The following is a 13610-nucleotide window of genomic DNA, read 5'->3' as shown; positions in this document are numbered from 1 at the left end:
GGTGAATCCTTTCATAATGCAGATAATCATCTCTCCATTTTTTCTTATTTCCTAAGTTAAGATTAAAAACAAAACAAAACAAAACTTTGGCCTGGGCCTGTGATAGTCATTGTTATAGGGCCTAGCTTCTTTAAATATGAGTTGTGATCCCATACTGGGGCATGTAACTGAATGTGGGGGTTGCTGGAGCCTTGGTTCTGAACATACAATGTGTGCACTTTGCGCTTCGCATGCTGACATGGGGTTATGTAAAAATTGGTCACAAGTCAAAAAAGTTTAGCAAGCCCTGCTATAGATCGGTATGGATCAGTACCTGCACTGTTACTTAGAGTAGATTTTCTTGTAGTACTGAGTGGGTTAAGTGATTTAAATGACATCACCTTAGAAGTTGAGCTTGATCTCAGGTCTTCCTCCATCCAAGGCTGCCTTTTTAATGGATATGTATATTAACATTTTACACATACACACACATTAGAGATTTCAGAAGGGGGGGAAGGGTACACACAGTGTGAGTAAATACTTCCTTACTGTGAGGGAGAAGGGCAGGTATTAGATTCTAAGCTTAACCAAAATTATGGTGGGAAGAATTGAGTAGACTGGTATTTCTGAAGAGGTAATTAAGAGTCATTAATTATTAATAACTGAGTAAGGAGATAACAGCAGTTATAACTTAGTGTGAAATATTGTTCAGCCAGGTAGCAGTTAATTAGCTAGCCAGTCTATAAAGAATTCAGCTAACCAGTTTTGGAACTTTTCCTCTCATTCCCACATTTCCCCACCAAAGCCGTAATTTTAATGCTTAAGTGATTATTTCCTGACCTGTGTTCTGAATTGGAAATATCACATCTCAAACAGTCATAGATTATAACTTCTATACATTGAGGGTTTGTGAAATTTTTTAATGTTAAAAAAAGCTCCTTCTTGTTGTTATTGTCATGACTTGCAATGAATTTAAGTAAGGAAGGGATGTGCAAAGTCACCAGCCTCACTCTTTCCTCCAGAGGCATCTGGGTCCAATGGCAAGATATATTATCAAGATGACTGGAGATTGCCCCGGATGTTTATGGTAATTAGGGTTAAGTGACTTGCCCAAAGCCACACAACTAGTAAATGTCTGAGGTAAAATTTGAACTCAGGTTCTCCCAATTTCAGGGCCAGTGCTCTAGCCACTGCACCGACTAGTTGCTCTATACCCAAATGTTGGTAATCAGTGCTTTACACACAGTGATGTCAAATTCAAATAGAAACAGCACCATTAAACTATACATAAGGATACCTGTGGGGTGCAAATTAACTTAGTTTTAAAATGTAATAGTTGTTTCACTGTTTATTTATTTTGCTAAATATTTCCCAATTATGTTTTAATCTGGTTTGTTCCACACCTGAGTGTTTGACCCCTCTGTCCTACTCCATTTCTCAAGTAAAAGTCGTGCTATTTTCAGTTTTACGTATTGTGATGGGCTTGGGTTAGTAACCCACTAGAGAGATTGGCAGACACAGAGGCCAAATTTCTTCTTACTTTGAGTCTGGACAGCTAGTACACCAGCATTGCAAATACTGCAAATAGAAGGCAGATCCCATATGGCAGCCTTAAGTTAATGGGGTCAGGCTGGCAAAATGGTGTCAAATATTTCTGTGGGAGGTGCCCCTGTTTCCACTTCTTTGGTTATTTGAAAGAATGAAGTTAAACTAGTGAACTGCAATGCTCATAATGAGTCTGTTTGACAGACTGGCTAAGATTCAAGCTTGAAATTATGTTCTAAACTACGGGAAAGATAGCTTTCGTGCCTACTGCATTTATGTGCTATAAAGTTCTGAAAATCAGACATTCACTATGGAACTCATCACCTCTCTTCTTTGGATATCAGTGTACATCCTGATAAAAATAATAATTATGCTGTTCAGATCTGGTTGACAAATGTTAATGTTTCTCACTCCACACATAATTATAACTCACTCTACAATATGGTTTACTTTGTCCCTGATTTTGATGTTTCATAATATTTATGTCAGCTTAATCTCTACTGATTTTTCCTCTTTTTCTTTTTCAGAATGGACTGCTGAATTATGAAGTATTCTAGAGCCAATAGCATAGAATTGCTGCGCTACTCAATACTTTATCTCCTGCTAGTTATTTAAATTGGACTTTTAATATCCTCCCAGCTGCTCTTGAGACACACATGGTGCATTGTTGCCATTCCCCGGATTGCATCTTTGAAACCAAGGCCCTCAGGAACCTTTGTCAAACAAAGAGGCAGCCTCCAGGAAGCCTTCCTAGTGGGGGATTCAGTTTGACTGCCTTCTAGCTTTCTTCGGCCTGGGCCGTCTTTGAATTCCACCATGGAGTACCGAATGGAGTCTTGCTTGGCACAGGTGTTGCAGAAAGATGTGGGGAAACGATTACAAGTGGGCCAAGAACTAATAGACTATTTCTCAGACAAGCAGAAGTCGGCTGATCTTGAACATGATCAGACCATGTTAGATAAACTTGTGGATGGACTTGCTACTTCTTGGGTGAACTCTAGTAATTATAAGGTAAGCTTTGCTTAAGAAGACTCTTCTATATCTAGGTGGTTGGGTTAAGTTATTCCACTTCTACAATCTCAAACATTATATGTAAGAAACAGTGTGGTTTCTTTGATACCAGTAAAGTATTATACCCAGTGATTTATGGTTTGGGGATGTTTCATGCCAGAAGAAATGGCTAATTCCCTTTCTTTGGGTTTGTTAAGTAATATAAAATCCTCATCCAGCATATCTTTTTAAGGAAGCCAAATGAATAGAAAAGAGGTTATATATTGGAAAGTTTATAAGGATTTGCAACCCTAAAATGACAATATTTGTATCTTGGGAGTAACGAATGTGGGGTCAGTGGGAGAATATGTGAATGGTCCTCCATGAATGGCAAAAAGCCTCTGTTGATAACCTCTGGGGGATGAGACTGGTAATTGGATATTGAGCTTTTCACCTTAAGGTTTCTGGTTAGAAGCCAGCCTAGGTCCCTGGCCAGGAATGGCATTGATTGCCAAGAACTCTTTTGTGACCTGTGTGTAATGGACTGGCTGACACATTGCAGGTTCTGGAAAGACAGATGCCACATGGTATCCTTGGGGACAATGATAATAGGGCAGCTTCCATAATTGAACTTCCCGGGAAAGTGAACCATTTCTCCATTCTAAATACTGAATTCCTAATAAGAAAAAAATGGGAATAATATGATTTGTATTTGCTGTATTTTATTATGTCAAGAAGTGACTCCCTTAAAGCGTGATTGAAATCTCCTAGAGCTGATGCAGTTCTGCTTTATGAAGGAAGCTGATGGAAGTGGAAGCTCTTTTACTCTCTCTTGTGATTCTCTCTTGTTCTTTGTTCTTGATCATGCATTTGGTTACTTCAAAATCAACTCTCTGTTGCTCTTCCCCCCACCACATTCATTGTGCTGCTAAATGTTATATGGAAATTGGATGTCTGGATGTTACAAATAAACTGTCATGTCCACAAATTGATTTGGGCACATCATAGAAAGCAAAGACTGTCTATCCTGACTTTTGACTCTGCAATGAATTTAACATATGATTCCTAATTTTATGTCCTTTGGCTATCAAAATCCAAGTCAAATTTGGATCTTTCAAAGCCTACTTTAGAGGCAGTTAGATGATGGAGTGATCAGAATACGGGACTCCTGGTCCTGATTTCAAATCCAGATTTAGGCATTTACTAACTGTGTGACCTTGGGCAGTCACTTAACCTCTGTTTGCCTTAGTCTCCTCAATTGTAAAATACAGATAATAACAGCACCTACCTCCCAGGATATATGATATGAAATAATATTTATAAAACACTTTGCATAGTGTCTGCACACAGTAAGGTCGAAATGTTGCTGTTGTTATTGTTATTAAAATTATGCCTCTCTGTGAAGATTCCTTAGACATGATCGCTTTATTACTTGATATTCTATCTCATGACATTCTTTTGTGTGTGTTAGTCTTGCCTTCACATTGACATTTTGAGGGGAGGGCTCAAATCTCATACTGCTTCTGATCTTGTATGGTGGTAGACATATAGTAGGTGTTCAATGCGTACTTCTTGGCTAGTTATGGCCTCAAAGGTAATCTTATTTAGATTAAAAGTGGGTAATTTTGTAAATTTAAAATAAAAAGAAATGTATTTTTCTGAAATTGGAATGAATTCTAATGTAAATATTTACTCATTTGACATGATTTGTCAACTGTAGTTTGAAGAGACTGGATTTATTATTATTATTTAAAAATATTATATATTATTATATTATTATTTTTATTGTGGGGCAATGAGGGTTAAGTGATTTGCTCAAGGTCACACAGCTAGTTAAGTGTCAAGTATCTGATGCTGGATTTGAACTCAGGACCTCCTGAATCCAGGGCTGGTGCTTCATTCACTGCACCACCTAGCTGCCCCTGATATTTTTTTTCAAATAGATTTTGAAAATTCAAAATATGTGCAACTCTGCTCCTTCCTTTGTTTTGTTTTCTTTCTCTGTTAAGGCCTAAAAGTAAATAGGAGGAAGAGAAAGAGGAAAAGAATTCTGTTTTATAGGAGGAAGAAAAAGTGGGAAATAATTCTGTTCTTTAAAAAATAGTACTTGTGTGCTGTGCTTCATGTTCTTAAAACGGAATGCAGCTGAATACCAATTTTATGATATATTTGACCAGGGTTAAAAATCATTTTGACACAATTATGTTATTATTTTAAATCTTGCATTGCATTCATATAGTACAGTTTGTTTAGCTATTCCCAGTTGATGGGCACCTACTTTGTGTCTAGTCTTTTATTACCAGAAAAAATAAAATATTTTTGTATAAAGAGGAACTTTTCTTTCATCTTTGAACTCTTAGGGTAAAAGCTCACTGATATTGTTGGGTCAATGCAAATATGCTATTTAGTGACTTTTTTTTTAGTATAGTTAATTTCATTTTCAAGAAGAGAAAACTAAGTCTTAAACTTAACGTAGGTAAATAACAATCCATCAGACATTTGATGGGCTACTATATATTTGATGTTGTGCTAGGCATTATGGGGTGCTAATAGTACAAGAGTTTCTTGATCTTTAGGAGACATCTCTAGTAGACACTCCTTAGTCTTGTGTCCAGGGTGCAGGGTGAAAGAGGGATGTGAGGGAAGAGCACTGAAATAGCATCCCACTGATCTCATTGTCTGCCCCTGTTACATTGCTCTTCACCTTGGTTGGAGCGGGGTGGGGCTTGAATGGAAAGACAGCAGGTGAAATAGGAGACTAGAATTCCTGGGCCAGATGGAGAGAGACTAAAACTTCTAGGCTTCCAGACTCCTTCTGAGCTGTAACTAGGCCCCACGAAAGGAAAAGAACATTCCTCACACAGCAGCCGCTCCCTCCTTTTTTCTGAACCTCAAGTGTCAGTCATCAAGTTGGGGCAGCAGCATGTCTCACTATGTGCAAATAACCAAAATCAAGCCTCTGTTAATCAGTAGGATTTTTCTGTGTAAGAGTTTAGCCATGCCCTGAGGTGCTTACAGTCTAGTTAGGAGGAGAGAAGACTGACATACTTGGAAGAGCAATTCACAGTGCAGCCAGTAAATATTTAGGAACTAAATTATACAATACAGACTATATGCTCTAGGAATCCAGAAGGGACAGATGAGGACTGGAGTCATCAGAAAGGACTTTGGGAGAGATAGAACTGAGCTGGCCTCATTGGTGCTAGGTGGGCAGCTAGGGAGCATAGTGTGGGACTGGACTGAGGAAGACCTCAGTTTGAATCATGCCTCAGACACTCAGTAGCTATGTGACCCTGGCAGATTACTTAACCCACTTTGCCTGGGTTTCTTTCTTTTTTTCTTTTCTTTTTTTTTGCAGGGCAGTGAGGGTTAAGTGACTTGCCCAGGGTCACACAGCTAGTAAGTGTCAAGTGTCTGAGGCTGGATTTGAACTCAGGTCCTCCTGAATCCAAGGTTGGTGCTCTGTCCACTGCGCCACCTGCATTTGAAACTTCATTCTAAAAGTCATAGACCAGACATAATTATAATGGTCTATTTGAATACTTTGGATATGTGTTTTATAGACTTGGCTTTCAAAAATTAAAAAAGAGCTAAAAATGTTGAGGAAGTAAATGAATTTATTGAAAATTACTGTAACCAATTATATGCTAATGGAACTGGTAATTTAAAGGAAATTGGTGAATACTTATACAAATATAAAATGACCATATTAGCAAAAGGAAAAATAGACTATTTAAATAACCCAGTATTTTTCAAAAAAGAAATTAAACAAGCCATGAATGAACTCCAAAGGAAAAAAACATCAGGAACAAATGGATTCATTTGACATTCAAAGAACAACTAATTCCAATGCTGTATGAATTTATTGCAATACTAATAAGACACCCTTTCAATCTCTTTCTATTATATAAATTTGGTCTTGATACATAAATCAGTGAGGGACAAAACAGAGAAAGAAAACTACAAGCTAATAATATTCCTAATAAGAATTGTTTAAAAAGTTTTAAATAACAACTAGAAAATGCTACAGTATCACATTAGGATGATTGTACATTATACACTATCACGTTAGAAAGATTATGATCAAGAGTAGATTTATATGAGCAATGCATTGTTGATTCAACATAAGGAAGATTGTAAATAAAATGAATGTAAACAAAAGCCATATTATTATATCTACATGTTGAAAAGACTCTTAGCAAAATCCAGCACTCATTTCTGTTAAAAACTCTAGAAATCATATAAGGATAATTTCCTTAGTATAATAAATAGCATTTATCTAAATTCAAGAGCAAACATTATGTAATGGAGAAAAGTTAAAGTCATTTCCAATAAGAATGGGGTAAAGAAAGTATGCCCATTATCACTGCCATTTAACATAGCAGTGGAAGAAAGGGAAGGGAGGGAGGGAACAAGCCTTTACTAAGTGCCTGCTTTGTGCAAGGCACTTTGCAAATATCATCTCATTTGATCCTCATAATAACTCTTAGAGGTAAGTGGTATTATTATCCCCATTTGACAGTTGAGGAAATTGAGACATATAATGTTTAACTGATTTTGCCCAGGGTCACACAGCTAGTAAATGTCTGATTTGAACTAAGATCTTTCTGACTCATGGTTCAGCTCTCTCATATGCTGCTAGATCCTTTAGTTGTTTCTCTTAGAAATGGTAGCTGGTTATAATAAGAAGACAAGAAAATGCAATTGAGGGAATTAGTTTAGGCAAATAGAAAACAAAATTATCACTATTTTTTGCAGATGATGTAGTGGTGTACTTAGAGAACCCTAAAAGCAATGAAAAATTAAGCAAAATAATAAATAACCAGCAAAGTTGCGGATATAAGATCAATCCATATAAATCATTAGCATTCTTTTATATAATTGGCAAAACCCAACAAGAAGAGCTAGAAAGATGAATTCTACTCAAAATAACTAGAGAAGCTATAAAATATTTTGGAGCATATCTGTCAACATTCACTCAGGGACTTTATGAATCCAATTAGAAAAAAATTCTTCTTTCTTCATCTTCTTTGGTGAGGCAGTTGGGGTTAAATGCCTTGCTCAGGGTCACACAGCTAGTAAGTGTCAAGTGTCTGAGGCCAGATTTGAACTCAGGTCCTCCTGACTAGTGCTCTACTGGTGCCAACTAGCTGCCCCTAAAAAGACAGTCCTAAATAATTGAAAAAACATTAATTGCTCCTAGGTAGGCCTAGCTTATGTAACAAAAATGACAATACTATGTTAATCACTTCAGTGCTGTTAAAGATACTTTTATTGAGCTAGAAAAAAAATTTATGTGACTGTACAAAAGTTCAAGAATCATTAGGCTAATAATGAAGGGGGCAAAAAGTAGGAAAGAGGGGCAGCTAGGTGGTGCAGTGGATAGAACACCAGCCCTGGAGTCAGGAGTACCTGAGTTCAAATGCGGCCTCAGACCTTAACACTAGCTGTGTGACCCTGGGCAAGTCACTTAACTCCAATTGCCTCACTTAAAAAAAAAAAAAGTAGGAAAGAAGAGGGTCTATTAGCACCAGATCTCAAACTGTGTACTACAAAGCAGTAATCATTAAAACAATTTGGTACTGGTCCAAAAAAGAAGTCAGTCAGTGGAACAGATTAAGTATGCAAAACTATTAAAAAAAAATCTAAACCCCAATAACAACATAGTATCATATTGCTTTATTACCATTTTAATAAACCATTTCTGGGGGATGAACTGGGGAGGGATGCATTATTTGACAAAGACCAAAAACACCTGGGAAAACTGGACAGGATACTGGCAGAAAGTAGGTTTAAAGCAACACTTCACAACATACACTAAGATAAGCTCCAAATGTAAATATGACCCAATTATATTATCATATAATAAAGACATTAGAGGAGTAAGGAGGAAATTATTTTTCAGATCTATGGATAGAGGAAGAGTTTATGCCTGAAGAAGTGATAAGAGGGCATTCTACAAAATAAAATGGACAGTTTTGATTATATAAAATTTAAAAAGTTTTTGTATAAGCAAATCTAATAGTAAAAATTAAAATGGAAAGGTAACTGGGTGGATTCTGTAGACATGTTTCAAAGGATATGTTGGGTTTTAAAAACTTTTTATTTTTTTTATTGTTCAGTGGGGTAAAAGGGTAGCAGGATGGATAGATTAATTATAAAATATTTTTAAAAACCCCAAACCGTAGCTATTCCTTCTAGACAATCTTAGATCATAACCCATTTGTGCTGTAAGGCACTAAAATTCTAGCTAGTCTGTCTAAAATATCTAATGAGTGGTTGCCAGTAAATTATAAGCTTTAGCAAGAGTTTAGACTTTTAAGCATTTATTAAGGAGAATAAGAATTTGGTAAAGAGAGAGAAAAAGAGGCCTAGATTCAGCTATCTATCTCCAGGAGCTACAGTTCTCCAGCTCTGCTCTCCACGAGAGTCCTGGTGAAAAGAGAGAGAGAGAGAGAGAGAGAGAGAGAGAGAGAGAGAGAGAGCGCCTGCCAATCTCGCCCCTTCTTCCTCCTACAAGCAAAAATCACTTCCTGACGTCAAAGAAAAGCCATGTGGCTTGCCCTCAGATGCCTTCTTCTAATGGCGGAGCTTTCCTACAGTAAGTCTCCAGCAGGTGGTGTCATTCTAATCGTTACAGTGCCATCTCATTTTGGGTAACGCATAAGGCAGCAAGGTAGTCCAATGGATAGCGTGCTGGGCCAGGAATCAGGAAGACTTATCTTCCTGAGTTCAAATCTGGTTTCAGTTGCTTACTGGCGGTGTGACTCTGGGCAAGTCACTTAACCCTTTTTGTTCTACTTCCTTATCTGTAAAATGAGCTGGAGAAGGAAATGGAAAACTCCAAATGTGATCATGAAGAGTTGAACACCACTGAAATGGTATCTGAACAAATTCCTATGACACTTGTTTAGCTAAGCCAATTTGTCTATTGAGTTATTTTTTCAAACTACATTAAAGAATATGATTTTCTTTAAAGTTTCATATCTAAAGGAGTTACTTGCTTAGGATAAAAGACAAAGTGGTCATTTGTAGTTAGCTCATTTGTACTAGCTTCAGGTGTAGTTAAGTTGTTTGTAGTTGTATGGAACATTAAAAAGGGCCCTTTGGTCAAGCTTGGCTCTAAAGATCTATGATTTTCCCCATGTTTAAAATAAATGTACTTAGTATGATTATATTTGACTTTATTTTATATGTAATGGTTTGTATTTGTAACTTTGGGTAGACTACCTGGTGGAGGTTTTAAGTTAGGTGCTTAATAACCTAGGCTTGATGAATGTTTCTTTATGGAAGAGAATAAGATAGTTGATTAACTTGCAGATCTTGTTTCATAAAGCGTGACTATTTTACATGTTGTTCAAATGCTCTGTTACCAAATACTTTTTCTTTTTGAGGGGCACTGAGGGTTAAGTGATTTGTCCAAGGTCACACAGCTAGTTAGTGTCGTGTCTAAGGCTGGATTTGAATTCAGGTCCTCCTGAATCCAGGGCCAGTCCTTTATCCACTGTGCCACCTAACTGCCCCTATATTTTTTCTTATATGAAGTTCTCTTTAGCATTTTGCTGAATTTAAATACTTTTTTTTCACAGAACTTTAATATTTGGACTCTTGTCTCTCCTTTCTGTAAGCTTATAGCATACATAAGCTCATTGGCTTTTCCTCTTCTTTGTAGTACTCCTTCTACCCCTAAACTGGCTGATTAAAGTGTAAAAATCACAACTGTAAACAGAGGGCCAGAGGATTTAGAATTGGAAGAGGTCTGTTTATTCATCTCATCCTGTCCTCTCCTTTTACTAAGGAGGTCACTATGGCTCAGAGAAATTAAATGACTTATCCAAGGTCATCCAAGTAGTTTTCACACAGTTGGGATTCAAATCTAGGTTCCTAGTTAGTGCCTTTTCTGCTCTATTATGCTGCCTCATCACACAGCGGACATACATCATAAACTTGTATTTTAGGCACACTACTAAAATCCTGTTATGACAGACTCAACTCTACAAATTCATTTAGGCTCAAAATCCTGTAATTTTGGAGCTTGAAAGGGTCTTGGATCATCTATCTAGTTTAGTGGTTCTTAACCTGGGGCTTATGGACACTGGATAGATTTCAAAGTGTTTGTGAACTTAGATGAGAACAGAAATGGTATCCTTATTTTCACTCATCTGTAAATCAAATTAGCATTTCTTTCTATTATTAACATAGACAGCCAACATTATTCTGAAAAGTGGTACATAGACTTTACCAGAGTGCCAAAGAGGGCCATGGCACCAAAGGGTTTACCTGTTCCAGTCCATCTCCTTCCTTTTTAGAGGGAAGCAAACTGTGTCCCAGAGTTGGGAAGTGATTCTTCTCCCCATGATACACATTTCTTGACTGGCAGAACTGGAAGCAGGAATGTTCTTGTGATTTTTTTGTATTTGCTATATGAAAAATAGGTCATGCTGGAGCAAGAGAATTGACTTGTTATCCGTAAATGCTTGTTACGATATTTGTTTTAGGATTTGAATTGCATTCAAAAATGAGTATGTAGGATTGTGAATGAGGAGGAAACTGCTAAATTGTGTTGAAATTAGGGGAAAATTTCCAAAGCAAGAGTGGGATGTCAGATATTTCAAATCTTCATGACAAGAGCAGAGGAGTTGGGGAAATAGGAAGTCATAAAGGGGTGGGAGCTAACAGTAGTAGTAAATGTTAAAATATTTATAGTACTGATAATATATATTAAGATCCACTTTTACCTGCAAAATATCTCAATAATCAAAATAAGACTTTGGTGGCTGTTGCTTTTTGGTCATATTTCAATATAGGTAGTTACACTTTTGCTTTTCGTTCACATGCATCTCACTCTAAATACTTGTTTATGTGGGCATTTTCTGGATACATGAATAAATTCGCTTGAGTAGGAGGTCTCTGAGACTCAAGGACATTGTGCTGGGAGTTTTCAGGGAGCCAAATTTGAAATATCCATTTATGTTCTAAAATCAAATTTGAATACACCATTGTGTTCAAGCAGAAGTGTTCTAAAGGGCAAGGCACAGGGACCCCAGGGATGGTTAGATTCAATTCAATTCAATTCAATTTTTTTTTACTATTTCTCTTTCTTCTTAGTCCTTAGTAAGAACCTACTTCAGAGCCACTGGATAATTTTATATTGTGGTCCTGACAGTAGTACTGTATGCTTTGTCTGCCCCCTTAACCTCGAAAGATCCTTGTTCAGGATTAGGGGACAAGGAGGAGTGTGTTAAACTACTCAAACACTTTAGTTCTCTCTTTTGGGGGGGGGGGCGCGAGTCAATGGGGGTTAAGTGACTTGCCCAGGGTCACACAGCTAGTACTGCTGAATCCAGGTACTCCTGAATCCAGGGCCAGCGCTTTAACCACTGCACCATCTAGCTGACCCTTTTTTCTTTTCTTTTTTTTTTTTTTTCTTTGCAACATTTTAGTTCTCAACAGGACAGACAGGTACAAGGTGAATAGAGTTTTGTACCAGGACTAAATATTTAAATATTTAATTTCTCTCTTAGATTGGATCCTTGGGGGATTGGGGAGGAGGAATTTATATTTTAGAATGGGTGCTATAATCTGAGAGGAGATCTTACAGATCTCTGAATCCTGATTTGGTGCTATTTGTTCATGAGATATCCTCAGTTGTTTAATCATTCAGCATACATTGACATGCTGGAGAATGCTGGGCAGTAGAGGTAGATATTTAAGTTCTTAAGAGGCTTTTAAAAAGAAAATTGAGTTGCTTTGGCAGCATAGAAGAGAGCACTGGACAGAGATCCAGAAGATCTGTATTCCCTTCTGGTATCTTTCTTGCTTTGCTGACAATTTGTGTGAGTTGGACGAAGTCCCTTCACTTCTCTCTTAATCTGTTTCCATATCTTTAAGATAAAGGTGTTAACTTGCGTGCTTTTTTTTTTTTACATATGAGGTATTTTATTTTTTCCATTACATGTAAAGATAGTTCTCAATTTTTGTTTATACAAGCTTTACAATTTCAGATTTTTTCTCCCTCCCTCCCCCCTCCCCTACACAGCAGGTAATCTGATATAGGTTATATCTATATATACATATACATATACATATATATATATATACACACATATATATATACACATAATAACATTAATCCTATTTCTGCATTAATCCTGTTATAAGAGAAAAAATCAGAGCAGTAATGCAAAACCTCAAAATAGAAAAAAAAAAAAACAACAGCACCCAAAACAAAAGAAATAGTATGGTTCAATCAGCATCTATACTCCACAGTTCTTTTTTTTTTCCTTGGATTTGGAGATCCTCTTCTATCATGAGTTCCCTGGAACTCTTCTCTGCCATTGCATTGGTGAGAAGAATATAGTCCATCACAGTAGGTCAACACTCAATGTTGATGATACTGTGTACAATGTTCTTCTGGTTCTGCTCATCTCACTCATCATCAGCTCACGTAAGACCCTCCAGGTTTCTCTGAACTCCTCCTGCTCATCATTTCTTACAGCACAATAGTATTCCATTGTATTCATATACCACAACTTGTCCAGCCATTCCCCAATGGATGGGCACCCCCTCAACTTCCAATTCCTTGCCACCACGTAAAGAGCAGCTATAAATATTTTTGTACATGTGGGTCCCTTTCCCCCTTCCATGATTTCTTTGGGAAAAAGACCTAAAAGTGGAATTGCTGGGTCAAAGGGTAACTTGCATGCTTTTTTAAGGGCTCCCATTGATTGCTTCATTATAAATTTCTTGTATCTCTTCTCCAATTTTACAGGTAAAGGAACAGGCATGGAAGATTATTGAGGTGTTCATTTGGTTAAACTACAGAGTAAATAGAAGTAGAATTGAGATTTGAAGCAAGGTCTCTGTTGCATAACTACTGGAGTAGTGAATTGACTCTTTTTGCCCTGTTGCCAGTTTTAGTAGAGTAAATATTTTCCCTTTATATATATATATGAATGATAGAAAAAAGCAGTGTTGTTGGTTTTTTCCCTTCTTGAGGAGAGGAAGGTATTTTTAGAAAAAGAAACAATATCCACAGTGATTCTTTCACTTTGTCTTCTTTTTTGGCGAATGTCCTATTTGTAGTACTTATAGTT

The 13610-nt window shown here is 37.0% G+C and overlaps 1 protein-coding gene across 1 annotated transcript in view; it reads left to right on the top strand.

Annotated features, from left to right (window-relative positions):
• Nucleotides 1-13610, top strand: part of CLASP1 (cytoplasmic linker associated protein 1) — a 336648-nt gene that overhangs the window by 46099 nt on the left and 276939 nt on the right. The window contains 1 exon segment of the mRNA XM_043996430.1: nucleotides 2052-2535. Coding sequence (XP_043852365.1) covers nucleotides 2341-2535 — 195 coding nt within the window. The 5' untranslated portion in view covers nucleotides 2052-2340.

Source organism: Dromiciops gliroides, chromosome 3, assembly GCF_019393635.1.
Source record: "Dromiciops gliroides isolate mDroGli1 chromosome 3, mDroGli1.pri, whole genome shotgun sequence".
NCBI lineage: Eukaryota > Metazoa > Chordata > Mammalia > Microbiotheria > Microbiotheriidae > Dromiciops > Dromiciops gliroides.
The sequence above is the reverse complement of the archived record's forward strand: the minus strand, read 5'-3'. Positions and strand labels throughout refer to the sequence as shown.